Source organism: Apium graveolens, chromosome 7, assembly GCF_009905375.1.
Source record: "Apium graveolens cultivar Ventura chromosome 7, ASM990537v1, whole genome shotgun sequence".
Lineage (NCBI taxonomy): Eukaryota > Viridiplantae > Streptophyta > Magnoliopsida > Apiales > Apiaceae > Apium > Apium graveolens.
The window spans coordinates 1,684,829-1,712,615 of record NC_133653.1 but is presented as its reverse complement, the minus strand read 5'-3'; the positions used below and the strand labels follow the sequence as shown (position 1 = coordinate 1,712,615).

The window sequence follows — 27,787 nt, the reverse complement described above, 5'->3', positions numbered from 1 at the left end:
TTTTAAATAAAATATGTTGTCTTTTTTAATTATACTTACTTTATTTTTTGTATTAAACTAATTAATTATTCTTATTTAACAATTTATTATTAATTCAAAAAACCAATAAGGGACCTGTAATCCTTAACACAAAACCTTCCGACAAAACAGTCCATATCCTTACGACTTATATGCAGTCGAATTTAATTAGCACCCTTGAACCCTTCCTCCAAACAAACTCTTAAAAGCCCAGATAATCCGGAATCAGTGACACCAAAATTGCATCTACACCTCTGGAATACGAGGCAAAACTCAATCATCATGATGGCGAATTGCTTCAAAATCCTATATTGTATCGTCAATTGGTTGGGAGTTTAATTTTTCTCACTGTCACTCGCCCAGATAATGCTCATGCTGTACACATTGTAAGTTAATTCATGGAAGCACCCCGTACTCCTCATTATACAGCTGTCCTTCACATACTTCGCTATGTCAAAGGAACCATATTTCATGGACTATATTATCGATACAACTCTTCCCTTGAGTTAAATGGATACTCTAATGCTGATTGGGGTGGTGATCCTATTACCGGATGTTCTACTACAGGATTCCGTTTCTTTCTTGGTGACTCCCTCATTTCTTGGCGAAGTAAGAAACAATCACTTGCCTCCAAATTAAGTGCAGAGTCAGAATATCGAGCTCTTGCAGATACAACACAAGAGTTGATTTGGCTACGATGGTTACTTGAAGATATGAGTGTAACATATTCCCCGACCACTCTTCTCTATTGCGATAGTAAAAGTGTCATGGACGTTGCTCACAATGATATTTTTCATGAGAGAACAACACATATAGAGATTGATTGTCATTTCACACGTCAACAAGTTACAAAAGGCATGGTTTATCTTCGTATTGTACCTAGTGCCACTACGCCATAGATGGGCTAATAAGACACTCATTTTACGTCACCTTAGGCCCGTTTTATGTTGCAATAGGCCTATTGTAACGCCAAATAACCATTTCATCCGCAAATGTTGCCATTGCTATCTAATGTAATGTTTTGATTATCAACCGTAACACAAATAAAAACATTACCTTAGGGAGATAGAGTAACGCTAGATAAATCAAACGTAACGGCAATTCAGTGTTACCTTAGCATTTGAAAAAATCATGTGGGACCCACCTGACTGGATTGCCACGTAGGCAGCCACGTCATATAGAGGGACCCACTGACACGTGGCGAGTAATGCCACATGGACTGCCACGTGGACTGCCACATAGATTGGCTAATCAGTGGTACCCACTGCCACGTCATCATATGGGGCCCGCTGCCACGTCATCAAGGGGCCCACTGCCACGTCATCAAGTGTGGCCCACTGACACGTCATCAAGTGGGGCCCATTGTAACATCATCAAGTGGGTCCCACTGTGGGACCCACATGTGGGCCCACTTTTATTACTGACGTAACAGTAAACAAATCTAATGTAACACTGTATTTTGGCAAAAGAAATACAAATTTAGATTTTGTAACAGTGATAAATATAGCTATTGTAACACTAATAGATAACATTTTGAAATGTAGTTTTGATAAACATATTACTGCCATTAACAAAATAACAATTCAACTATACCAAAACATATTTCCCCAATAAACTAGTCTTACAGCATTCAGAACACCAACTCCGCCAACATAATAACCACTTCGCCAAAATTATAGTACGATTCACTACATCACTCCACCAAAATCATACTAACAAGAACACCAAACAATCCCCAAATTCCAACTCCAACCAAACCAAATAAACACCATCCACCACCAATTACAGTGAGTACCAAAAGTTATAAACCAATAATTTAAAAGTCTAAATAACATAACTGTCCATACTATTAACTCAAGCTAATGCTTGTAAAGAGAAATATCTAAGAAGAAGTCCGGGCAGTCTTGGAAGTCCCAGCAGTCCCGATAGTCATTGGTGTACCATTTTCATCATCCTCGCTTGAAATATTAGCATCAACTTCTCCAATGTCCAGATTCAAGCCTGGATTAGCTGCTGCGATCTTTTTGAGAATAACTGACAAGTTATCCTGCACTTTCTTGGAAACCTTTTCTTCCAGTTCAGCCTCAAGTTCTCCCCTGATCTTTGCAGTCAAATCTTCCAAATAAGTGTCTGCAGGAGCCGAATCTGATTCCATCGCTTTCTTGTTCTTTCTCTACAAGAAAAATGTTGTTAAATATTAATCAATTTTACCATAGAATTGTGCTACACAACTACACAACTACTAACAAGGTTTGCATTAAGGTGGCCTATACTAATACTTAACAGCCTTTTATTTCCGCTAAGTCTCTTATGTTATTTGTTTTACCAAATAAATTAAACCAACAAAACATACTTGGCAAAGCATTTTTTATCTCTTAATTTTAAAGAAATAGACAAATTGAACTACCATGCAGCATTTAACCTCCATAAAAAAAGAAAAGTCCTTACGTTTCTTTTTTGCGGAGCAGCCGTAGTCTTGTATGTTCGGCCATCTTGTTCATGAGATTCCAAATAAATTTCATCTTGTGATGGCGAGGCGAGATTAGGATCAGTCTTTTTCTATTATAGAGCACAAAAGAAAAAGACAAGGTTATCTAGCTCAAAGTTACCACATAACTATTGATTTACTTAAGAAAAATTGCATATCAACTATTTAAAAAATGCCTAAGCACTAACATTCAATCAAAGGATTTATGAACAAACAACTAGGTAGTCATTACTATTTAGTAGACACAATCCAAGTGTGTACGGGAAGTCAATGAAGGCAATATTAATGCAGTTCTGAAATTGAATATCTAAATTCAAGCAAATACCAGCAAAAAATAGACATGCATCTGATTTCTGAAGAATTAAAGCACAAAAATGTTTGATGGCACTTGACATGAACAACTAAATTATTGTGTCTGTGAGCTCTATTTTATTAGTTTTTTCGAGTTGTTCACAGTGAATTATTTAAAGTTATATAAATGCGGATTGGTTTGTAATAATCTGAATATCATAACTAATCAGACAACTAAATAATTGCTAGTTATAATGATGATATCGACAAGGACAGATACATTATTTAAAAAAAGGGGGGGTTCTAACATGTCCCATTTTAAAATTGGATTTAAGAACATGTCCCCATCTAATTAAATTATAAATTTATCCTATAATCAAAATTTAATCCAATTTAACTTAACCATGGGGCCGTAATTATAATATCAAAATAAAAGGGGGAATATTCATAAATGTACTAGTTAATTTAGGAATCATACCAACTTCTCTCCAACTTCTGCACTACTGTTGGCACCCTGATTGTGTGGGTCAGTTACCGAAGCGCTGATTACTTTGTTATCATGTGCTAATTCCTATTAAAAAAAATTGCACAATCCAGTTTGAGAATCTTTAAAATCATTAAAATCATATTAATAAGAAGCACGAAGGCACCTTCACCGACTCATCTCCCCAATACTTTATCAGCAATTTAAAATCCTCGAGCGGAATCTCCTTGGGCCTATGTTCAAGCCTTTCATCATCAGTGGAATGCTGTGTGTAATGCTTTGCCTTCATCTGAGACTTGTAAGTCCTCCAGCATCTATTAATTGTCTCATAAACCCAGGACTGAGCTTCATTCGGAATAATATAATGGTCCTAATATATAATAAACTCAAGATCAATAAAATGAAGGGGTTAATTGAAAAATAAATGAAACTGAGGTTTAGGTAATAGAATTTACCCAAGTATAGTCCCACATTTTCTTCTTCAATTGTTCAGGAACCAGGCGCCAGTTGACATAAGTAAGAGAGACATTGTCCTTTGCAACTGTTCCGAGAAAATTACTCAGCTCTCTCGTAACTTTTCCGTCTCTTGAAACAGGTACATTTTCTTTGTTCAAAAAAATCACCGGTCTTTCATCATGTGTCCTTGCGTGAACAGTTAGCAGTTGTGTCCTTCCTCTCCATTTTTTGGGCTTTGGTACTTCATAGTACATGCACACACAAAAAAAGGTGACTGCGAATTTAATAATTAATTAAATTCTTACTGCCTCTCCATCAATAAATAATTAGTGTGCATAATTCATGCGTAGTTATATTTAGAAAGTAAAAGTACCTGCTTCAGTTTCTTCCTCAACAACATTTTCCGAATTAGAAGCGTGCACATTCTCGGTTGTTGGCGGAAGAATGCCCTGCTTTTGACGTTCCCGCATTGCTAAATAAGCAGATACAGACCCACGTGATTCTGAATTGCTCGCGGATTTTAAGATTTTACTACATGTTGGTTTCAGGAGCTTAGATTTACCGGTCATTTCCTTGTCAGATGTTTTATCAGCTTGCGATGGTTCATTCTCTGTTGCAGCGGTGACATTAGCTCGCGAACGAGTTCTTGGTCCAAGGGGGACATGGTTCTTTTTCTTCCCATTCTTCGTTCTCTACAATTATTAGGATTGCAAATATAATGTGAGGCCAAAGCAATAAAGAGTATAAAATAAAAACAAAATATATAGGAAACTTGATATAGTGATAAACAAAATATCAGGTCTTAAACTAATAAAAAACACAATTTACACTCTTGAGAAACAAGGGAGGAAGGCCAAAGTAATGAAGACTTTAAAAGAAATCCATACCTCAGATGAATCATCACTATCATGTTCGTCCTCACTTTCCGGATTATAATCATCATCATCCAGAGAGGCTTTGTCTTTTTCTTTGGATTTCTCAATAACTGTTGCTGATCGAGCTCTCAAATCAATCACTAATTTTTTGATCCCAAGTTCTTCCAACCTTCTATCATTTTCCTTCATTCGATTAAGTCTTTCTTGCTCACATGCTGGTAGCGGTGGGGGGGCACCTGCAATAATTATAAATCAGCACTGTTATTAGTGTAGCTCAACTATGCATTGTACTTTCTTTTTAAAAATTTGGAAGGAGTGTTTAAGTGAATATTACAAGTGTTATAGTCCAGGTTAGAAGAAAAAAAAGAGGAACATTGACAAGGATACCTCGATGTCAGGTATAGCAAGTTCAAGGGGACATCTTACTTGGCGTGCATCACCTTGTAGCTGATCTTTCATTTTCTCATTATTTTGCAAAGTACGGGGTCTTTTTCTTTTGATTTCGGTCAGTGGTGGTGGGGGCAACTACAATAATTTATGAAGACAAGGTCAGTGATTAAATTGACATAACACAACAATAATCATTATAACTTATGTTTTTAAGAAGGAAAATTAAAAAAATACCTCTTTATCCAGAATAATATCATCTTGTAACTGCAGTTTCCTTCTAGCAGACCCTTTATCGTTTCCTTGCCCAGCAGTTGCATCTTGATGAGTAGGCAACAGAGCTGGCGATGATCGTAACGCATACCTCCGACTGGGCTCAGGTGTCTTCTTAACAATCTTCCTTGGGTTCTGCTTCTGCTGGAGTTCATGTGTGGTAATATATTTCCGCTTTTGTATTTTCTTCGGTGAAACTGTATTTATGCAAGAAAAAAAGACTTACTTCTATTACGAATGTATGATTTCAATTTTGCAAGATAACGCTCTATTGGGAACATGTTTCGAAGGTGCTAAGGTCCCCCAAGTCTAACTTCTCTAGTTAGATGAACAAGCAAGTGCACCATTATGTCGAAGAAAGCTGATGGAAAAATCATCTCAAATTGGCAAAGTACCTCGACGATTTCAGTTTCCAACTTCTCAAGCTCCTCCAAATCGATAACCTTGCTCCATAGAGCTCTAAGGCAGGCACTCAATTTCATCAAAGGTACAACAACCTCAACCTTTATAGTTTTTTTGATGGCAAACTGCAACAAGTAGTGCAGTATGAAATGAGCATCATGGCTCTTATACCCCACTACTTTCCTCTCCTTTGTGTGCACATATCGCCCTATATTGGAGGCACAACCGTACGGAAGTTTAGTGTTTTCCAACACTGAACAAATGATCTCCTTCTCTTTGTTCGACAAGTCAAAGATTGCTGCTCGTATTTCATGATGTGCTCCATCTTCTGATAGAACAGGATGGAGGGGTTTTCTAATTCCCATTTCTTGTAAATCTTTACGAGCGGCAACATGATCTTTTGTCTTGCCACTTATATTGAGTAAAGTGCCCAATATGTTATCGCAAACATTTTTTTCTATGTGCATGGCGTCAAGGTTATGTCGAAGTGGATTATGCTTCCAATAAGGTAAATAAAAAAAAATTGATTTCTTTTTAAAAGGGCCCTCAGTTTTACTCTTTGCCTTTTTGTTCTGCAGGCCGAATTGGTTTACATACCCAGACAACAACTCCTCAATGTCAGTTCCCGTTAAAACTGAAGGACACTGCCCCATTTCAATTGCGCCATTAAACCTTTTAGTATCCATTCTCCACTTGTGTGCAGAAGGAAGAAACTTTCGGTGGTTCATATAGCACATTTTCTTGCTATGCTTCAAATAAAGTGATGAAGTTTCATAATGGCAGACAGGACACCCTAGTTTGCCTTTTGTGCTCCAGCCGGACAACATAGCATATCCCGGGAAATCGCTAATAGTCCATAGCACTCTAGCACGTAAATTAAAATCTTCATCAGCCAAGGCATCATAAGTATTAACGCCGACCTCCCATAATTCTTTTAACTCAGCAATTAAAGGTTGCATGAACACATCAATACTATTCTTTGGTGAATCTGGACCATATATTAGTGTCGAAAAAATTAGATTTTCTTGTTTCATGCATAGCCAAGGTGGGAGGTTGTAATTGACCAATACAATTGGCCAGGTACTGTGACTTAGGTTCATTGAACGATAGGGGTTGTATCCATCTGAGGCTACTCCTAAACTAACATTCTGATTTTCTAATGAAAAATCAGGATAGTCAGCATCTATCGTCTTCCAAGCCTCTGTATCAACCGGATGTCTTACTTTTCCATCCTGTGGACGTCCCATATCGTGCCATTTCATTAGTTTCGAATATTCCTTGCACAAGTATAGCCTCTGCAATCTCGGCTTTAGAGGGAAGTACCTCATCACATTAGCTGGCACTTTGTGTATAACCTGCCCCGGATCACTAGCATCATTGCCTTTTTTTTCCGGTAACACCCACCTAGAAACACCACAATTGTCGCATTTTTCTTTGTCTTTATTTTCTCCCCAGTACAACATGCAATTATTTCGGCATGCATGTATTTTTTCATAATGTAAGCCTAAATCCTTGATCATATTTTTTGCAGCATTCAAAGACAAAGGTATTTGGGCATCAGGAAAGGCGTCTCTTATTAACTCCAGCAATTCCCCAAAGGCAGACTCGGAAATTCCATGAGCACACTTTAAATGATAAAGTTTGATCAGGAAACTTAACCGAGAGAATTTAGTGGATCCGGGGTATAGTGGTTGTTTACCCTCCCTAACATGGCCATAAAACTTTCTAGCCTCTGCATTTGTTAGACTTTCATAGTCATTTTCTAAATCTCGAAACTTTTTACCCGTACAATTGAACATTTCACCTAAATTATCTTCGAAATCCATCCCCGTCCCCGAATCCATGAAGTCAGTACTACCGTCTACTTTGGTATGTGATATCTCGCAAATCCATTTCATATGTAGTGGAGAAGGGCCACTACATATGAGATGATCATAGATAACTGTTTGAGTGTGCTAATAACGGTTGACACATACTTTGCAGGGGCACTTCATTTCTTCTCCTTTAGCATGAATTGGAAATGAATTTTCCATAAATGCCTTTATCCCTCGTACATATTCTTTACTAGATTTTGGAAATCCTATCCAGCTACTATAATCATCTTCCATAAGTACACTGTATAATATAGCCTGCGAAGTTAAAAGATTATAAGTCTACCTAAAAAAGCCCGTGTAATCCTCTCTGTGCACTATACTGCAGTGATACTAGATAAACTAATAATTTCCTACATCTCATTCCCCATTTTTATCCATGCTTTGATTTTTATTAAATTTTTTACTTCAATTTACAACTGTAACTTTTGAATAGCACACAGGGAATAAATGTTAGAATGTAAAAGATCAATAGTCAAAAACTTGTATAGCACATAAAATCAGTTTGAGATTAGATTAATGTCTTAAGTATTCGAATAATATATATTTATTTAATTGTACAAGGAACTAAGGATGGCCCAGTACTGCTAAGAGACGATAAAAACAAGACACAGTAACCAAATGGCAAACAGAGTTAAGCCTTGCATTTGGACATTAAATAACAAAAAACAGCGAATAAGCAACATAATTTCATCAATTCATCTCGGCACGTAATCACATCAAGAAATGCAATAACCATAATTACAAGAATCTAAAACAATAAAACTCAAAGAGAGAGAGAGAGAGAGACAGAGAGAGAGAGAGAGACAGAGAGAGGGGGGAGATGACCACAAACACATATTACATTCATATTAAACACAAACTCTAAACGTATTACACATATTACACATATTAAACACAGACACATATTAAACATATTAAATAAGCAGGGATAAATACATAAAATCAAAAATAAAGTTCAATTAGAGGTTACCTTGGTCCAAAATCGAAACCACAAAGCAGCTCTGAACCCTAATTGCTAGCTCCAACCGAAACCCTAAAATTCCGAAACCCTAATTGCACGCCCTAACTCCGTTGCAGAGAACCCGAACCACCGAAATGTTGCTGAGAACCACCTAATTGCTGCTGAATCCACCAAAATGAGAGCGGCTGAGGTGAGGCTGAGGTGAAAGTGCGGCTGAGGTGAGGTGAGAGTTAGGGAGAGTGAGATGGGTGAGAGTTAGGGAGAGTGAGATGGGTGAGAGTTAGGGAGTGTTGGTGAGAGGTGAGTGAGTGAGCGAGGTGGGAGGCTGAGGTGAGCGAGCGAGGTCGAGAGAGAGTGATGTTTCTGAGAGAGAGTCTGAGAGAGAGAGTAATGTTTTTGGGGGGAAATTTCGCCGCCCATATTTTCACTGCACCTTTTGTATGATTTTCATTTTATTTCATTTTTTCATTTTTTTCATTTTTTCGTAAATTTTAGAAAAAACGATATTTTAATGTCCCGATCCGACCATGATCCGGGTATTATATTTTTTGATTATTTTTTCCCAATGTTAGGAAGGCGGTTTAATAATATCCGTACGGTTGGATCGTCGAGAAAACCGATTAAAAAAATCGAACGACGGATATGTGGGTCGAACCGTTAAATGAATCATATCCTTACATATGAACCCTATTACGATCCGACCATGATCCGGGCATTATATTTTTTAATTATTTTTTCCCAATGTTAGGAAGGCGGTTTAATAACATCCGTACGGTTGGATCGTCGAGAAAACCGATTAAAAAAATCAAAGGACGGATATGTGGGTCGAAGCGTTAAATGAATCTTATCATGACATATGAACCCTATTACCATCCGACCATGATCCGGGCATTATATTTTTTGATTATTTTTTCCCAATGTTAGGAAGGCGGTTTAATAACTTCCGTACGGTTGGATCGTCGAGAAAACCGATTAAAAAAATCGAACGACGGATATGTGGGTCGAACCGTTAAATGAATCATATCCTTACATATGAACCCTATTACGATCCGACCATGATCCGGGCATTATATTTTTTGATTATTTTTTCCCAGTGTTAGGAAGGCAGTTTAATAACATCCGTACGGTTGGATCGTCGAGAAAACCGATTAAAAAAATCGAAGGACGGATATGTGGGTCGAACCGTTAAATGAATCTTATCCTGACATATGAACCCTATTACGATCCGACCATGATCCGGGCATTATATTTTTTGATTATTTTTTCCCAATGTTAGGAAGGCGGTTTAATAACATCCGTACGGTTGGATCGTCGAGAAAACCGATTAAAAAAATTGAACGACGGATATGTGGGTCGAACCGTTAAATGAATCATATCCTGACATATGAACCCTATTACGATCCGACCACGATCCGGGCATTATATTTTTTGATTATTTTTTCCCAATGTTAGGAAGGCAGTTTAATAACATCCGTACGGTTGGATCGTCGAGAAAACTGATTAAAAAAATCGAACGACGGATATGTGGGTCGAACCGTTAAATGAATCATATCCTGACATATGAACCCTATTACGATCCGACCACGATCCGGGCATTATATTTTTTGATTATTTATTTATTTATTTATTTATTTAATTATTTATTAAATAATTGAATAAATGGATAATGTGGGGCCCACATGTGGGGCCACAAGGGGAGCCCACATGTGGGGCCCACAAGTGGAGCCCACATGTGGGCTTACTTTTCCATTATTTATTTATTTAATTATTAAAATATTATTTATTAAATAATTAAATAATTAGATAATGTGGGGCCTAAATGTGGGGCCCACAAGTGGAGCCCACTTCTTTATTATTTATTTATTTAATTATTATTTATTTAATTATTTAAATAATTATTTATTAAATAATTAAATAGTTGTTTAATATGGGGCCCACATGTGGGGCCCAAAAGTGCAGCCCACATGTGGGGCCCACAAGGGGATCCCACATGTGGGGCCCACTTCTCCATTATTTATTTATTTAATTATTATTTATTTAATTTTTTAATTAATTATTTATTAAATAATTAAATAATTAATTATTTGATGACGTGGCGGTGCACACGTGGCAGGGTTGAGCAAATGTAACAGTAGCGTTGTAACAGAAAAGTTAACGTAACGCTTTGCTGACGTGGCAGTGCCACGTGGCAGTGTGGGCCCACATGGGGGGTCCACCTGTTAGTGTGGGACCCACTTTCTAGAACAAGTTTTAGTGGGGCCCACATGTGGGACCCACTTTTGCTGACGTGTACACTGTGGGGCCCAAAAAAATAATAAATTAATTAAATATTATTATAATGATAAAGCAAAGCGTTACGTCATGTCAGCACTATAGTAACATTAGCTTTCTACTGCAACAGAAGCCCTCTAACGTAACAGTAACTTTACATGTAAAGTAACGCTATTTCGTTAGTGTTACAATAGGTCAAAAAAGTCTGTCTAATGTAACGCAAAACAGGCATTACATTAGAAAAGTGTCTTATTTGCCCATCTATGGCGTAGTGTGCAGACAATGTCGCACACAGTTTTACGAAATCTCATTCTCCTAGAAAGTTTTGTCACTATGTTTCCAAATTAAAGTTGGTTTATAAACCATCTTCAATTTCATGGGGGTGTTAAGGTTATTACATCATGGCCATGACATCATCCCTCCTAGTCATGCCGACCTCAGCCAAACTTGGTCCCAAGCTCAACACTGTAGCGAACAAGTAGTTTTTTCTATATATTCATTTCTCTGTTGTGTAAATATATAAGCGTCCATAAGCAATACAAGAATTTAGACTTTCTCTTACATTGTTTCTTGCTTCCACACACACGAGCACACACGCTGTTTTCATACACACACAACACAGCTTGTACACGTATCTCTCACATACACAAGCTTGTTACTATAAACTTATTCACACAAGTTTTATCAACGTTGATCCACGTAAAAATTGTGCATGATTTAGAGCATCTGTATTCTCGAAGTGAGTTTAAAAATGTCTTAATTTAATTTAAGAGATTGTTTTGAATTGTTAGAATCCCATAATATTTGATTTAGATTTTACAAGTTTCCTTAAAATATGATGATAATTATTTGAATTATTACAATACTCGGGATATTTACTTGAGATTTTAAAAGAGTCTTTAAAATATGATTTTAATTTGTAAGGATTGTGAGCGTATGCGATTTTATGGCTTTATTCAATTCGGATTTTAGGGGATTTATAATAGTTCATAGATTTTAACTAATTGTTGCTGATTTTTAATTATAAACATATTTTAGTGAATTTTTTGAAAAATCTCGTCGAATCTTGCTGATTTAAATAATAATTTTCCAAAAATTCTTCAAATTGTCTCGTGAATTTTGCTAAAATTTTATAAAATATTAAATACACTAGAAAATTTATCAAAATTTACCATTTTATCAATTGCAAAAAAAATCATGAATATTGAAATATCACCAAATTTGAATGAAAATTTTAAAGCTCAAACTAAATACCCAAAATTTTAAAATACTATACAGTTCTTACTAAATATATCAGATTTTAAAAGATTCTTTTAATAACTTAAATTAAATATTTCATATCTTCAAAATCCAAAAAAATATTAAAATCAAATACATTCCTAATTGTATATATACTATAGAGATTTTTGTTTTTTTTGTCAAAAGATACTGCAGAGGAAATTAGCATCTATACATTTACACAATTACACATCATCCACGTGTGGGGGATGTTTGGGGAAAAATTCGGATCGATTGCTCTGTAATGGCGGAGATTAGACCAAATCCAACACTTTCGGATGATCTAATCAACGAGATTCTGTTACGCGTACCAGTGAAATCATTACTATGTTTCCAGTTAGTCTGCAAGACCTGGTTATCCCTCATTAATGACCCTGCTTTCGTCAAAGCTCAACTCCTTCGTGCCAACACAGTCGAAACTGATCAAGTTCTTATCATGAACCGTTTTCAACGTTGTGAAGGTGATAAAATTTCTCTCCTTCACATTGATTCTCGTCAAATTCTGGCTGATCTTAAGTTTCCATTTGAATGTTCACAAGATGCGTTTTGGAGAATTGTTGGTTCTGCTAATGGTATTGTTTGTGTTGCTGTTGATATCCATATTTATTTTTGGAATCCTGCTACTAGACAATCCAAACTTATTCCGTCTTATATTGGTACATGTAATGAGCTTTATGGAGAAACTCTAGGTTTTGGTTATGATCCGATTAGTCATGATTTTAAGGTTGTTAGGCTTGCATTGCCTCCTTCTGTTGAGGTGTATTCTGCTAATAAAAATGTTTGGCGAAAGGTGCCTGATCCAATTGACGACACTCCTGTTCATGCAAAATTTGATGTATGTGTTAACGGATTCTTGTGTGGTATTGGATGCTTTGGTATGGTGGTGTTTGATTTGAACAAGGAGGTGCTGAATTGTGCTATTAAGCTCCCTGTTCATAATTATTGCTATGATTGCATTATCAAGTTTAAGAATTCTATTGCTTTTATTATAATATTAAATGGATTGAATGATGATGATGATGACACTGATCCGAGATTGTGTGAGAAAATTAGCATGTGGAGCTTAGATGATGATGCCTGCCTTCGTGATGGTGGAGTTGAGCCATCATGGACAATAATGTTTAGTATTGATTTTTTCAATCCAGATGTTTTTCTTGAGCTTTATCTGGGCTACTTCAACAACGGGGATCTACTACTACTAATAGAAACTGATGGTTATAAATGGATTTCATGTAATGCCGACAGGAAAGAGGCCAAGATTTTCCCACTTTCGGTTGATATGGCTAATCACTTTTACCGTCGTGGTGATTTTTTTGAGTATAGGGAGAGTTTAGTTTCACTCGCAGGATTTAAAAAAGTAAACTGAAATGCTGGTGATGAAGAAGAAAACTGGGGAAGAGGCGCTCAGTTTGGTATATTTGGTATCTCATCCCTGTTACTATATCCAATTCTGTCAACTATGTTGGTTATATCTTGTCTTTTTATGATTTCCTTAGATTGGATACTGCATATTTTTCTGAATTTGTTGATGTACTTGTGGATTGGTCATACTTTATGGTTGTTAATAATCCTATTGTGGTGGATGGTTATGATTAAGCAAAATGAAACTGCTATGGACAGTGCAGACAGAAAAACTAAAAAGAATATGTTAAGAATTTAAAAAGGGGTTAAATATCAAGTAGGTCACTTACTGCGTCCAAATGTATTAAGTGAGTCACTGATTACAAAACTGACTCAAATGAGTCACTCAATTGAAAATTTGTATAAAAAATTTGTATCAAATGAGTCAGGCAGTAAGTGACCTACTTGATATTTAACCCATTTAAAAAGTTGAGATGGCCGCATCACTGATGGTTACAAGTATACAGAGAGCCTAGTTTCACTTGCAGCATTAGGACTAGACAAATGGAAACTTTGCTATCTTATGATAGTAGTATCACTATTTTTGTAGTCACTTTTGATTGATGGTTACATCTATTCGCTATTAACTTTTGAAGATGATAACTAAATACACTTTTGAATGTTAATTTCACTTGTATTATCAACTTTTCATCAATTATTCATCGTGTATCCAATTCGGCCGACTATGTTGGCTATAATGTTCCCATCAGCCGATAGATTTGCACTGTTTTCACTCGGTCCACTGATTCGTGTTGCAAGTAAACTTTTAAAAAAAGGACTGAGTTACTGATTAAGCAATACTTCAAAGAAGTAAACGTTGTAACTTACTCCAGCATTGTATGACAAATTCATACAATGTTAGAATTTTAAACTCTCCACCGTCCTAATAAGTATTACAGGTAGCTATAATACATTAATGTTTGAAAACAGCCTCAACAAATTACAACGGCTAGAATCCAATTCTACCGTGTAAGATCGTTGGGATGGTTTTTCCAACGTTCATGTGTATGTTAGATAGAAGAGAAACACAGAAGTCCAACGTTCAGAAAATATCTCTTCTATTAAGTAGATGATAAAACATTTTAATCAGAAGATAGAAGAAAGAGTTTGAAAGAGAAACAAACTCCTATTCTTTAGGAAATCAATTTGAATGATTAAAAACATTTTATAATTGAGCTCTATATATATAATGCACGTATATTTATTAGAGAAGTCCTTACAACTGATATATATGAAGATCCTATGAAATCTCCATAAAATTCGACTTCCTTGTTGAATCTGGACTGTGCATCTTGGCTTGCTGTTATTCTGACAATCGTGATCATAGCTTGCTGAAATACATTACTGTCTCATGATAGCTTGCTGTCATGATACTTAAACAGCACTGATATCAAGCTATTATATCCTGCAAACATTCTCAAATAACAACTTGATGGCTTGCTGTGTTGTGATCATCAAAACTAAGGAGTTACATGTACATGTTGTGTAATTAATCAAGCTGTCTAAATAGTTGGCTGGATGAGTTGCTCCCGAGGTACACAGCTGCTCAGTATTAATAATGGTCATCCTTTGTAGGCTGGCTAGTAAAAGTATTATTATGTAATACATTTGCTGATGTAAGCCATGAAATAATCAGATCTCAGATGTAGCCTATAAATACAGGGCTGATAGTTTGTAGTTCATTATCGAAGTGAAAATAGAGTGATTATAAATAGAGAGCAGAAGCTCCTCCTAGTTTACAAAATAAGCTGTAGCTTATATTTGTGTAATAAAAGTTTGTTGTGTGCTTTACTTATATATATACATAGTTTGCTAAGTGTGTGTTTTATTAAATGATATTAAACATACACCCTGTGTTTCAAGTTCGAGAAGTAGAAAATCCCATACACGTTTTCAACAAGAGGTATCCGAGCCAAGGTTCCGTTCGAGAAAAGATGGCAAATATGATGGCTCAACCACAAATCCCGAAATTGACGGCAACAAATTACGGGAACTGGAGCATACAAATAAAGGTGTTACTCGGTTCCTACGACAATTGGGATATTGTTAAAAGCGGATATAACGAGCCCACAGATATAGCCGCTGAAGCAGCCCTTACAAATGCGGAGAAGATGATTTTGAAAGAGACCCGAAAAAGGATAAAAAGGCCTTATATACAATTATTCAAGGTGTTGATGAATCAACCTTTGAAAAAATTTCAGATGCAAAAACGGCGAAAGAAGCTTGGGAGATTTTGCAAAAATCATTCCAAGGAGTTGAAAAAGTTAAAAAGGTGCGGCTCTAGGTGCTACGCGGGGAGTTCGGAAATTTAAAGATGGAGAGTTCGGAAAATATTGGTGAATTTGCTACGCGTTTCAAAGTCGTGACAAATGAGATGAAAAGAAATGGTGAAAGTCTCGACGATGTTCGGGTCATGGAAAAACTCCTCCGTTCATTGACCAGAAAAATTGATTATGTGGTTACTTCTATTGAGTAGTCAAAAGATTTGCCAACAATTTCGATTGACGAGCTGGTTGGTTCACTTCAAGTGCATGAGCAGCGAATGAACCATTATGATGATACAAGCGACTTGGAAAAGGCGTTGCAAAGTAAGGTGTCCATTGGTGATAGTTCTGGGAGTAGCGGTTCTGTACGTGGCATAGGTAGGTTTAGAGGTGGCTACCAAGGTGGACGAGGACGTGGAAGGCAGTCTTTCAACCGAGGCCAGAATTCTGAAGGTTTTCGATCATCTGGCCGTGGTCAGAATTTTAGAGGCCGAGGAAGAGGTGGATTTCAACGAGGTGACAAATCTCATTTTCAATGTTATAATTGTAATAAGTTTGATCACTTCAGTTATGAGTGTAAAGCACCGAAAGTGGAAGAAAGGAGTCACTTTGCTGCAACAAAAGAAGATAAAGACATTGGCACTGCTATGTTCCTCACTTATAAAGGAGACGAGGAGAGCAAGAAGAATGTTTGGTATCTTGATTCAGGGTCCAGCAATCACATGACTGGCCATAAAGATTTATTTACGGAGATAGACGAGACCATTAGCAGAGAAGTTACTTTTGGTGATTCATCAAAGATACCGGTCAAAGGAAAAGGTACAATTACGATTGTGTCAAAAAATGATGAGAAAAATATATAAATGATGTTTATTATATACCTGCTTTGAAAAATAATATCATCAGTCTTGACCAACTTGTGAAGAAAGGATATAATATTCAGATGCAAGATAATTCTCTCATCATCAGAAATCAGGTTCGAGAATTAATTGCAGATGTGGAGATGTCAAAGAATCGTCTGTTCACACTTGATATGCAGACGAAAGTACAGAAGTGCTTGAAATCAGTCATTAAAAATGACTCGTGGTTATGGCATTTAAGACTTGGTCATCTTGGATTTTCTGGCTTGAAATTATTGTCAAAGACAAAGATGGTGGATGGTTTGCCAGAAATCAACGAAGCTGAAAATTTGTGTGAAGCGTGTGTCAAGGGGAAGCAACACAGACAAAGTTTTCCTGTTGGAAAATCATGGAGAGCCAGGAGGCCATTGGATATAGTTCACACATATATAACTGGTCCATTTGATATTTCATCACTTGGAGGTAACAGGTATTACCTAACTTTTATTGATAATTTTTGCAGGAAAAGTTGGGTATATATCATCAAAGAAAAATCGGAGGCTCTTGATAAATTCAAGGAGTTCAAAGAACTGGCGGAAAAACAAAGTGGACATTATTTGAAGACACTCAGATCAGACAGAGGAGGCGAGTATACTTCAAATTTATTCAGGAGTTTCTGTCGAGCACATGGTATTAATCATCAATTGACAACAGCATACACTCCACAACAAAATGACGTTGCAGAAAGGAAGAATCGTACTATTCTTGACATGGCAAGAAGCATGGTAAAAGCAAAGCACTTGCCAAGAACTTTTGGGCCAAAGCTGTTTTGTGTGTAGTTTATTTGCTGAATCGCTGTCCAATGAAAAGTGTCAGAAACAAAACTCCAAATGAAGCATGGAGCGAGAGCAAACCATCAGTTGGACATCTCAGAATTTTTGGGTGTATTGCTTATGCCCACGTTCCCGATCAAAAAAGGAAGAAGCTGGATGATAAAGATGAGAAATGCATCTTTACCGGATATGACAAAAGGAGCAAGGCGTATAGACTTTATAATCCCCTAACGAAGAAATTAATCATTTCGCGAGATGTTGAGTTTGATGAATCAGACTACTGGAAATGGAGCGAGGAAGAAAGAAAAGTTGCTGATTTATTTTGCAATGATGATGATGATGACGGTGATGAATCCAATATTGAAGATGACGAAGATGATGATTAAACTCCTCCACCAAGTCTAAATCAACAAACTCCTGGATGGACACCATCTATCGGAGGAAGCAGCAGTTCAGGGGGAGCACCACGAAAGATGCGGAGTCTGGATTAAATATATGAAGCAACAAGTCTGGTACAAACAACCTTTGATTATTCTCTATTTTATTTAATGGATGAATGTGATCCAGTTATATTTGAAGAAGCTTCTGAAGAAAGCAAATGAAATAAAGCCATGGATGAGGAAATTGGTGCAATAAAGAAAAATGATACTTGGGAGCTCACAGATCTTCCAGAAGGACATAAAGCAATTGGTGTCAAGTGGGTCTATAAAACCAAGACAAATCAAGATGGAGAAGTGAAGAAATACACGGCGAGGTTGGTGGCTAAAAGCTACAAGTTCGCTCCAGTTGCAAGAGTTGATACCATAAGACTTCGGACAGCAATTGCAGCTCAGAACCAGTGGAAAATATTTCAGATGGATGTCAAGTCAGCATTTCTCAACGGTTATCTTGAAGAATAAGTCTATATTGAGCAGCCTCCCGGTTATGTTCAGAAAGGTCGGGAAAACAAAGTCTATAGACTGAAGAAAGCCTTATATTTTTTGAAGCAAGCTCCACAAGCATGAAATACAAGGGTTGATTAATATTTTCAGAGAAACGGTTTCGTGAAGAGTCCATACGAGCATGCCCTCTATATGAAGACAAATCCAGGGGGAGATATTATGATCGTGTGCTTGTACATGGATAACATGATATTTACAGGAAACAATCCTGGTATGTTTGATGATTTTAAGAAAGTTATGACTAAGGAATTTGAGATGACAGATATTGGTCAAATGTCATACTTTCTTGGAGTTGAGGTGAAGCAAAACAAAGACGGGATTTTTATGTCTCAGAAAAAATATGTGGAGCAGATTTTAAAGAAGTTCAGAATAGAGGAATGCAAGCCAGTAAGCACGCCAGCAGAACCGAGCATAAAGCTCAGAGTTGATTCAACAAGGGAGTCGGTAAATCCGATGTTGTTCAAAAGTTTTGTTGGAAGTCTAAGGTACCTAACTTTTACTCGTCCAGATATAATGTATGCAGTTGGATTGGTTAGTAGGTACATGGAGAAACCGAAGCAAGATCACTTCATGGCAGCTAAAAGAATTTTGAGATACATAAAAGGTACGCTTGATCATAGATTATTTTATTCTCATTCTCAAAATTCAAAATTAGTTGGCTACTCAAACAGTGATTATGACGGTGATTTGGATGACGGAAAAAGCACTTCAGGTATGCTTTTCATATCGGTTCAGCGATATTTTCATGGTCATCAAAGAAGCAACAGACAGTTGCCCTCTCAACATGTGAGGCGGAGTACATCGCAACAACATCATGCGCATGTCAGCCTACGTGGCGAAGCCACATATTAGGCGAGTTAAATCTTGTCAATGAAGATCCGTTTATAATTTTTGTGGATAACAAATCCGCTATTTCCCTCGCGAAAAATCCCGTGTCGCACTGTCGGAGTAAGCACATCAATATAAAATATCATTTTATTCGAGAATAGGTGAACGAGAAAATTTTAGAAGAAAATTTAGCGGATATTTTCACTAAGCCGTTGAAGCCGGATGTGTTTCACAAAATGAAAAATATGTTGGAAATGCTACGTCGAGTTTGAGGAGGAGTGCTAGAATTTCAAACGCTCCACCGTCCTAATAAGTATTACAGCTAGCTATATGCATCAAAAGTCTACATCCAGAAGACATATCTAGCAAGAAAAGAAACATTAATTTGGAATTGAAATTCTCAAGTTAAGGCCGAGGAAAATGGTAGGCTGCATGTGAAGTAAAAGATGGTGCCAATTACTACGTGCATGCATACACCTTAATATATAATTGTACATGATGTGTAATTAATCAAGCTGTCTAAATAGTTGGCTGGATGAGTTGCTCCCGAGGTACACAGCTGCTCAGTATTAATGATGGTCATTCTTTGTAGGCTAGCTAGTAAAAGTCTTATTATGTAATAAATTTGCTGATGTAAGCCATGAAGTAATCAGATCTCAGATGTAGCCTATAAATACAGGGCTGATAGTTTGTAGTTCATTATCGAAGTGAAAATGGGTGATTATAAATAAAGAGCAGAAGCTCCTTGTGTAATAAAAGTTTCTTGTGTGGTTTACTTATATATATACATAGTTTGCTAAGTGTGTGTTTTATTATCTAAATAATATTAAACATACACCATGTGTTTCGAGTTCGAGAAGTGGAAAAGCCCATACACGTTTCCAACATACAATACCACAGATTGTCAAACAATGCTCAAATCATACATAAATTAAATGCATTGATATGTTTAGTTATGACGGGTTTGGTTATGACCCGATAGATGATGATTATAAGGTTGTTAGAGTTGCATCATGGCTTTCTTTGTCTGCAATGAAGCATTTTTTGTCCGCTGAGGTGTATTTGGCTAATTGACATTCCTTGGACTGGTGATTTTGATGTGTGTGTTAATGGATACTTGTGTGGTATTGGAAAATATGGTATGATGTCTTTTGATTTGAACAAAGAGGTGATTAATTTTTCTATTAAGCTCCCTAATTTATGATCAGGTTCAACAAAATTATCAAATAAATTCTAATTGCAAGTTCTGCTTTGCAGAAAGGTAAGGGAAATAAATTATAACTGTAAGTTCTGCTTTATGATGTCCTTAACTACGTCATCTCTTGGATACTCAAATTCTTACACAATTCCTTTTAGGTCAGTGTATAGACTGTAGAGGAAAGAGTAGCAGCGAATTTACAGTCTAGATTTCCTTAAATGTGGATCATCAACCAATTTCTTGGTCGAGTTTTTAATTAAATCCTGAATTTGTAGCTAAAAGCATCTCATGAAAGATATTAACTTTTAAACAAAGCAATGAGTTACTAATTAAGCAATATTTCAAAGCAAAATTACATTAGGGGGGCACCATACTTTAGCATTGTATGTCATGATTAAATGTCAAACAATGCTAAATTCATACATAATGAGATTGTATCCTTAATTTAGCAACTATTAACTAACAAGTTCCGAATAGTATAGCGCCCAATACTACTAATATAATTAATTTTTGTGTTCTCATAGTTGTCTTCAATTTAGCTTCACGACGTGGTATCGTTCCAAAAATATATAAGAACGGCTCAATTTAGCTTCACGACGTCGTATTGTTTCAAAAATATATAAGAATAACGATAATCCCTAATTCACCTGTAACCAATCATTTCTCCAACCTAGCCGACGCACCTCGAAAATAATTTGAAATCTCTATCCTCAATCCCCGAAGATCACTCCGATGGTGATTTTTTCACTTTGACATAAAATTTTAACCATATTCTACAATGGCAGCGATTAGACCTAATCCGACACTTCCGAAGGATCTAATAAGTGAGATCTTGGTACGCGTACCAGTAAAATCATTACTGTGTTGCCAATTAGTCTGCAAGGCCTGGTTATCACTAATTAAATGCCCTACTTTCGTAAAATCTCAGCTTCTTCACGCAATTACAACCGAAACTGATCAAACTCTTATCATCAGCCGCTATAAGCTTTTCAACAAGAGGCTTTTTTCACTCCTGCACGCCAATTCTCGTGAAATTGTGGCTGATCTTAAGTTTCCGTATTCCCAAGGTGACTTTAATACTAGAGTTGTTGGTTCGGCTAATGGTATTGTTTGTTTTGTTGTTATTGATGATTTTCCTGTACCCAAAACTAGTACTTATCTCTGGAATCCTGCTATTAGACAATTCAAACTTGTTCCCTCATATACTATTGAACTTGATTGTGTAGAACTTCAGGCACGTAGTTATGACGGGTTTGGTTATGACCCGATAGATCATGATTATAAGGTTGTTAGGGTTGTATCATGGCTTTCTTGGTCTAGTATGCAGCGATTTTTGTCTACTGAGGTGTATTCTGCTAATAACAATGTTTGGAGGAAGGTGCCTGATCCAATTGACATTCCTTTGACAGGTGAGTTTGATGTGTGCGTTAATGGATACTTGTGTGGTATTGGAGGATATGGTGTGATGTCTTTTGATTTGAACAAGGAGGTATCCAATTCTGCTATTAAGCTCCCTGTTATTTGTCATCATGTTTGTGATAAAGCTCGTATTATTGAGTATAAGAAGTCTGTTGCTATTGTTATACTGGTAAATGCATTGAATAATGACAAGACTGATCGGAGATTTGATAAGAAGTTGACCAAGAAGATTAACATGTGGAGCTTGGATGATGATGCATGCCTTCGTGGTGGTGGAGTTGAGGCATCATGGACCATAATGCTTAGTATTGATTTTGTCATGCCAGTAGAACTTTTTCTTGGATACTTTTGTAATGGGGATCTCGATTACTAATAAGAAGGAAAGATAACATATTGATTTTGTGTAATGCCAGAAGGGATGATTACATGTGGATTTTGTGTAATGCCCATAAGAATGAGGCCAAGATTTTCCCACTTTCAGTTGACATGGCTAATCCTAATTACCGTTGTGAAGTATACAAGTATACAGAGAGCCTAGTTTCACTTGCAGGATTCAAACAAGTCGACTGGCATGCTGGTGAAGATGATAATTAGGAAAGTGGCTCTGATCCTGGTGTCTTTTTAATGCCTATTGTTGGGATTATCTATGCTATTACAGTCAATTTGGGTCTTTCATTGTAGTCATTCTCGATAGATGGCTACCATTATTTTGCTATTAAAAGATGGTACTATGTTAATTTGCCTTGTCAATTTTTCATCTCTTTTACTGATATAAATCCTGTTTGTAATGATCTCATGAACTAATAGACATGCTAATGGAGTATGTTTTCTTTTTTATTTTTGGTTTGCATTATTTTCACTCTCTCCACTTATTCTTTAACACTGAAACTACTCTGTATTGTGCAAGACTGCAATCATGCATTTTTCTCTTGGTGCTTTTACATACAGAAATTTCATAAAAGTAGAGCATAATCAAAGAGTAACTTGTCAATACTGGTACTGCGTCCGTCAAAGTTTTTTTATGTTCCCGCAAGAAAGCCAAAAAACAGTCCTCAGAAAAATGCAGTTCGGAGAAGAATATTAATCTAATTGCAAGTTCTGCTTTTCAGAAAAGTACAAGTGTCCTTAGCTAAAGTCTCTTAGATAATCAAGCCCACATGATATAAGTTTTATCTTATCTGCTTGATGGCCTCTAAGTTTTAACATGACATATCTGAGCAACTAAAGAACCTTGTACTCTATATCACAAAAGCGTGCATATATGACCATCTGTCATATAATTGGTTTTCTTTTTCAATCTGCAGTGTCCAATTTGTACGCTAATATTTGTTGCTTGATGAATGATGGCTGATTTGCTGCTGCCTGGTGGCTGCAGTTGTAATGTTTTGACTATTGTTTGAATTTTTTAATTTGTAATGCTTAAGGTTTATTTATTTTAAGTTTCAGGTAATTAGGTTCAAAGTTAATGCTGCTCTACTTATCATTAGTGGTTTCACTATTCGGATTTCGGTAAGCCCGATCCAGAATCTATTGGTAGCTAGTTGATTTTAGATATCACAGCACTGTAATGTATTTGAATCCATTACTCGCTTTAGATATCATAGGACTGTAATATATGTATTTGAATCCATATATCCTTCGCAAATGGTGGTCCATAAAACAAGCAACTATAGTGTAGAGTCCGAAAAGTCTGGTTCCTTACCGATTGGATTTGGGTACTGAATAGACGAAGGATTACTAAGCACACGCTCACGTCTCAAATGACGATATTCAGACCTTTAATACCATGGCATTTTAAAGTTCTTACACATTTTTACAGAAGTGAAAGGATAGACAGGCATTTATTCAGCCCACTAGGTGTTTCAAGACCAATAAACTTGAGGTTGATATCAAGACCAATAGTAGAGTCTAACTATGCCCGTCAATTTTCTTGTAAACGGATCAATTTTGTATCGGATCAACTTTATATCATTAGATGTATTTCGGTTCAGGTTTAAATTTTATATTTATATAATAGTTATATTTCGGTTCAGATTTAAACTTTTATTTAATTCGGGTCTAATTTTAGTTAGAAAAAATTGAGCCTAAGAATATCCTCAAGGAACATTCTCAAGGAACATTCTCAGATACAACAACCCCTTTTAGTTATACGTAATTAAATCGATTTTGATTCGGATTGGATCAAATTCGGTTTACAATATCAGTTAAATATCAAATCAAATTCAATTCTTTTCTTTTTAACATTTTTATTAAAGTTATTGGGTCATATTTAATTTGAATAAATTTTTATTCATTTGTCAATTTTAGATAATTATCGAATAACATATCCTAAATATTATAACAGAGTTTAAGGATCTTCAGATTTCGTGAGAAATGCAGTTAAATAAGTTACTATTTTTCCTAATTATTAAATGAGGAAAATGAATAATTAGATACTTCTTCTCATTATAATAATCTATTCAGCTATGTTTCTTTTATATACTTGAAAACCATTTAGCCGTATGTAGCGTTCGACTCATGCTAAACCATTTAGCCGTATTCGACTCATCCTAAACCATTTAGCCTTATGGCGCCAATCAGACGCAATCCGACACTTTCGGAGGATCTGATAAGTGAGATTCCGGTATGCGTACCAGTGAAACCATTAATCTGTTTTCAATTAGTGTGCAAGGACTGGTTATCACTAATTAAACACCCTGCTTAATTAAATCGATTTTGATTGGGATTCGATCAAATTCAGTTTACATACGATAATATCAGTTAATATCAAATCAATTTCGATTCTTTTATTGTTAACTTTTTTATATAAGATAATATTTAATTTGAATAAATTTTTATTCATTTGATCAATTTTAGATAATTATCGAATAACATATCCTAAATATTATAACAGAGTTTAAAGATCTTCAGATTTCGTCAGAAATGCAGGTATTTAGGATATTTTTCCTAATTAGGGAAATATTCTGAGATGAATCTTATCTGGGGATACTTCTCTGATCATTATAATAATCTATTCAGCTTTGTTTCATCTATATATTTGACAACCATTTTGCCGTATGTAGCATTCGACTCATCCTAAACCAACTTTCACTTCTTGACAATGGCGCCAATCAGATGCAATCCGACACTTTCGGAGGATCTGATAAGTGAGATTCTGGTACGCGTACCAGTGAAACAATTAATCTGTGTTCAATTAGTGTGCAAGGACTGGTTATCACTAATTAAGCACCCTGCTTTCGTCAAATCTCAGCTCCGTCATGCAATCACAACCCAAACTGATCAAATTTTTATCAACAGCGTCTATGTATCGAAAAGAGAACATATATTTGCTCTCCTCAACGTCGACTCTCGTCAAATTGTGGCTTATCCTAAGGTTCCGTGTTTCAGAGGTGAGTTGGAATCTGTAATTAATTATAAACTTATTGGTTCTGATAATGGCATTGTTTGTGCTGCTGTTCTGTCAACCACGCTCGTTTTAAAGATAGCATTTTTCTTTGGAATCCTGCTATTAGACAATACAAAGTTATTCCGCCTTATAGTGTATGTTGTGATATTAATCATATTTGTTACGAAGTTTTGGGGTTTGGTTATGATGAAGTAGATCATGACTTTAAGGTTGTTAGGCTTGTTGAGGTTGAAAAGTTGAATTCCTTTTATGCTAAGGTGTATTCAACCAATAGGAATGAATGGCGAAAGGTGGCTGATCCGATTGACCTTCCTACCTGTTATTTTGATGTTTGTTTTAACGGATTCTTGTGTGGTACTTCCTGCCATGAAGGGGATGGGATCATACCTCGAATTGAAGAATATCGAATGGTGGCATTTGATTTGAACAAGGAGGTGCTAAATTGTGCTATTAGGCTCCCTTTTGTTTGTGATGATGACCATATTAAACCTCGTATTATCAAGTTTAATACGTCTATTGTTGTTATTGTATTGATGGATGATATGTTGAATAGGAATAGCAAGATTAAAATGTGGATGTTGGATGATGATGCATGCCTTGGTGGGTTGGGAGTCGAGGCAACGTGGACACCTATGTTTATTACTAGTACTATAGCTATGCCGTCATATATTGTAAAACGCCCCTGATTCTGGTATTTTTGTGCTGGCTAACGATGGCTACACATATCAGGTTTTGATGGATGGCTTCACTGAGATGCTGTATTTGCATTATCTTTCTATTTTGGCCTTGCATTGTTTTCAGTTTGCTCACTGCCCAGTGATTATCAATTCAGTTCTATTTTGGCCGTCCATGGAACCACTCGCGTCTCATTCTGTTGATTTTTAAACCTTCACTTCTAGGCCTTTTAAATTTCTCACACATTTCACTTTCAACGAAACAATATAAAACTTGCCATCTTTCGAGCTAAGATATGCTTAATTACCATAGTTGATGGTTGTTTGTATCTTGTCAAGTAATATTTTGTTTTTTTATTTTCTAAAAATTATTTTTTAATATGGCTATCGAACACCTTTTCTTTTAACGATTACGAAGATTTTCTTCGTTATGAAATTATAAATTAAAGTTAGAACGATTTTGATTCGGAATTTTTTAGTTTCTTTTTCTATAAACAATTTTGTTAGGATCAACTTAGATCTCAATATATTTTAATTGAATCATTTAAAAACTTTATTAATGTTATGTTACTTTTCAACATTAAATTATTTAAATAGAATTTTTTTTCCAAGAAATAAATTTGAGTAAATAATGGGTTAATATACATACACTATGAACTAGACTATTGAAACTATAGCCTACTAATAATGGTCTATAATTTTGATAAACAATTAATTCAATAGTTCAATCAAATTTGGTTCTGATAATTTTTTTATTTTGAACTTCATCAATAAAGATCATTATTGGATATAATATTTCGAATTATTATTGACTGCGTATTGAATTCATGTATTTTGTTTGAGACTATTTAGGTCAGGACCATCTTGTCTCGATCTAGTGTCATCTTAATTAATCTTCGAACATTTCCCTACCGAGCCAACTAAATTTACCATAAACTCTACGATACAGCGACAATTATATCTAATTTGACACTCTCGGAGGATCTAATAAGTGAGATTCGCTCACGTGTGCAGGTCAAATCATTAATCACCTTGAGGGAAAATGTTATTCTACGTACCAAGAAGATAATTTAAATAATTATACATGGTTTAAAGTTAGGATACCGGTTAACCAGGCGAATTAATAATACATGGCACATAATTTTGTCACTTTTATTTGTCAAATATAGTTTCTTCACATTAATACATTATCAAAAGTAAGAAGTCAAACTGTGGACTAGATCTCGCAATTTCAGTTTATGAATCGGTTATCGTTTTAGTTTCGTATCTCATTAACTTCGAATATTGTATAACTAGATACACTTTGGTTCAGTTGTGATCTAGCATCTTTAAATAGATTCCGGTTCGGATTTTTGTTAGGATGAATGAAGATTTTCATATATTTTGAAATAATTTAAAAAACTTTATTATAATTTTTTAATATTATTTATTTAAAAAAGAATTTTTCCTATGAAGATTGTAGAGTAACATCTTTGAACACCCTAATTTGGTACAATCTCAACTCCTCATGCAATCATTGTCGAAACTCATCAAACTCTCTTCACCGCCCTCTTTATACATCAAGAAGATACTAAATTTTCACTCCTAAATGTCGGTTCTCGTCAAATTATGGATAATCCCAGGTTTCCTGGTGAGCTAAATATTTTAACTTATTATATGCTTGTTGATTATGTTATTGTCATTGTTTGTGTTGCTGTTGCTAGTGGTGTCAATATATGGAACGATGATATTTATCTTTAGAACTCTGCTATTAGACAATATTGTATTGAAGCGTTGAGGTTTGGTTATGACGAAGTAGATCATGATTACAAGGTTTTTACACTTGAATCATAGTCTTCTTTACGTGCTGATGTGTATCCTGCTAAGACGAATGTACGGAGAAAGGTGCTTGATCCGATTGACATTCCTCTCCATTATTATTTTGAT

The 27,787-nt window shown here is 35.8% G+C and overlaps 5 protein-coding genes across 5 annotated transcripts; all 5 read left to right on the top strand.

Annotated features, from left to right (window-relative positions):
• Positions 1–416: 416 nt before the first annotated feature.
• On the top strand, positions 417–917 carry LOC141671629 (secreted RxLR effector protein 161-like). Its single transcript, XM_074477908.1, has one exon. The coding sequence runs from the start codon at positions 417–419 to the stop codon at positions 915–917; it is 501 nt and encodes a 166-aa protein (XP_074334009.1).
• Positions 918–12,302: 11,385 nt separating this feature from the next.
• LOC141671628 (putative F-box protein At1g47790) lies at positions 12,303–13,424 on the top strand. Its single transcript, XM_074477906.1, has one exon. The coding sequence runs from the start codon at positions 12,303–12,305 to the stop codon at positions 13,422–13,424; it is 1,122 nt and encodes a 373-aa protein (XP_074334007.1).
• Positions 13,425–15,393: 1,969 nt separating this feature from the next.
• On the top strand, positions 15,394–16,586 carry LOC141671627 (uncharacterized). The gene is made up of 2 exons (XM_074477905.1): positions 15,394–15,627; positions 15,936–16,586. Exons 1-2 carry the CDS (start codon positions 15,394–15,396, stop codon positions 16,584–16,586), a joined length of 885 nt encoding a protein of 294 aa, XP_074334006.1.
• A 4,554-nt stretch (positions 16,587–21,140) lies between these two features.
• LOC141671624 (F-box/kelch-repeat protein At3g23880-like) lies at positions 21,141–22,154 on the top strand. The gene has a single exon (XM_074477901.1). It carries the CDS (start codon positions 21,141–21,143, stop codon positions 22,152–22,154), a length of 1,014 nt encoding a protein of 337 aa, XP_074334002.1.
• Positions 22,155–24,881: 2,727 nt separating this feature from the next.
• LOC141671623 (F-box protein CPR1-like) lies at positions 24,882–25,873 on the top strand. The gene is made up of 2 exons (XM_074477900.1): positions 24,882–25,170; positions 25,356–25,873. Exons 1-2 carry the CDS (start codon positions 24,882–24,884, stop codon positions 25,871–25,873), a joined length of 807 nt encoding a protein of 268 aa, XP_074334001.1.
• The last annotated feature ends 1,914 nt before the right edge of the window (positions 25,874–27,787 follow it).

Bases quoted from the DNA above. Each gene is read 5' to 3' on its own strand.
- LOC141671629 (XM_074477908.1), top strand. From the start codon at position 417: ATGGAAGCACCCCGTACTCCTCATTATACAGCTGTCCTTCACATACTT.
- LOC141671628 (XM_074477906.1), top strand. From the start codon at position 12,303: ATGGCGGAGATTAGACCAAATCCAACACTTTCGGATGATCTAATCAAC.
- LOC141671627 (XM_074477905.1), top strand. From the start codon at position 15,394: ATGGCAAATATGATGGCTCAACCACAAATCCCGAAATTGACGGCAACA. The intron at 15,628-15,935 runs GTGTTGATGAAT...TCTATTGAGTAG, and splicing joins CTTATATACAATTATTCAAG to TCAAAAGATTTGCCAACAAT.
- LOC141671624 (XM_074477901.1), top strand. From the start codon at position 21,141: ATGGCAGCGATTAGACCTAATCCGACACTTCCGAAGGATCTAATAAGT.
- LOC141671623 (XM_074477900.1), top strand. From the start codon at position 24,882: ATGGCGCCAATCAGATGCAATCCGACACTTTCGGAGGATCTGATAAGT. The intron at 25,171-25,355 runs GTGAGTTGGAAT...TTTGTTACGAAG, and splicing joins TAAGGTTCCGTGTTTCAGAG to TTTTGGGGTTTGGTTATGAT.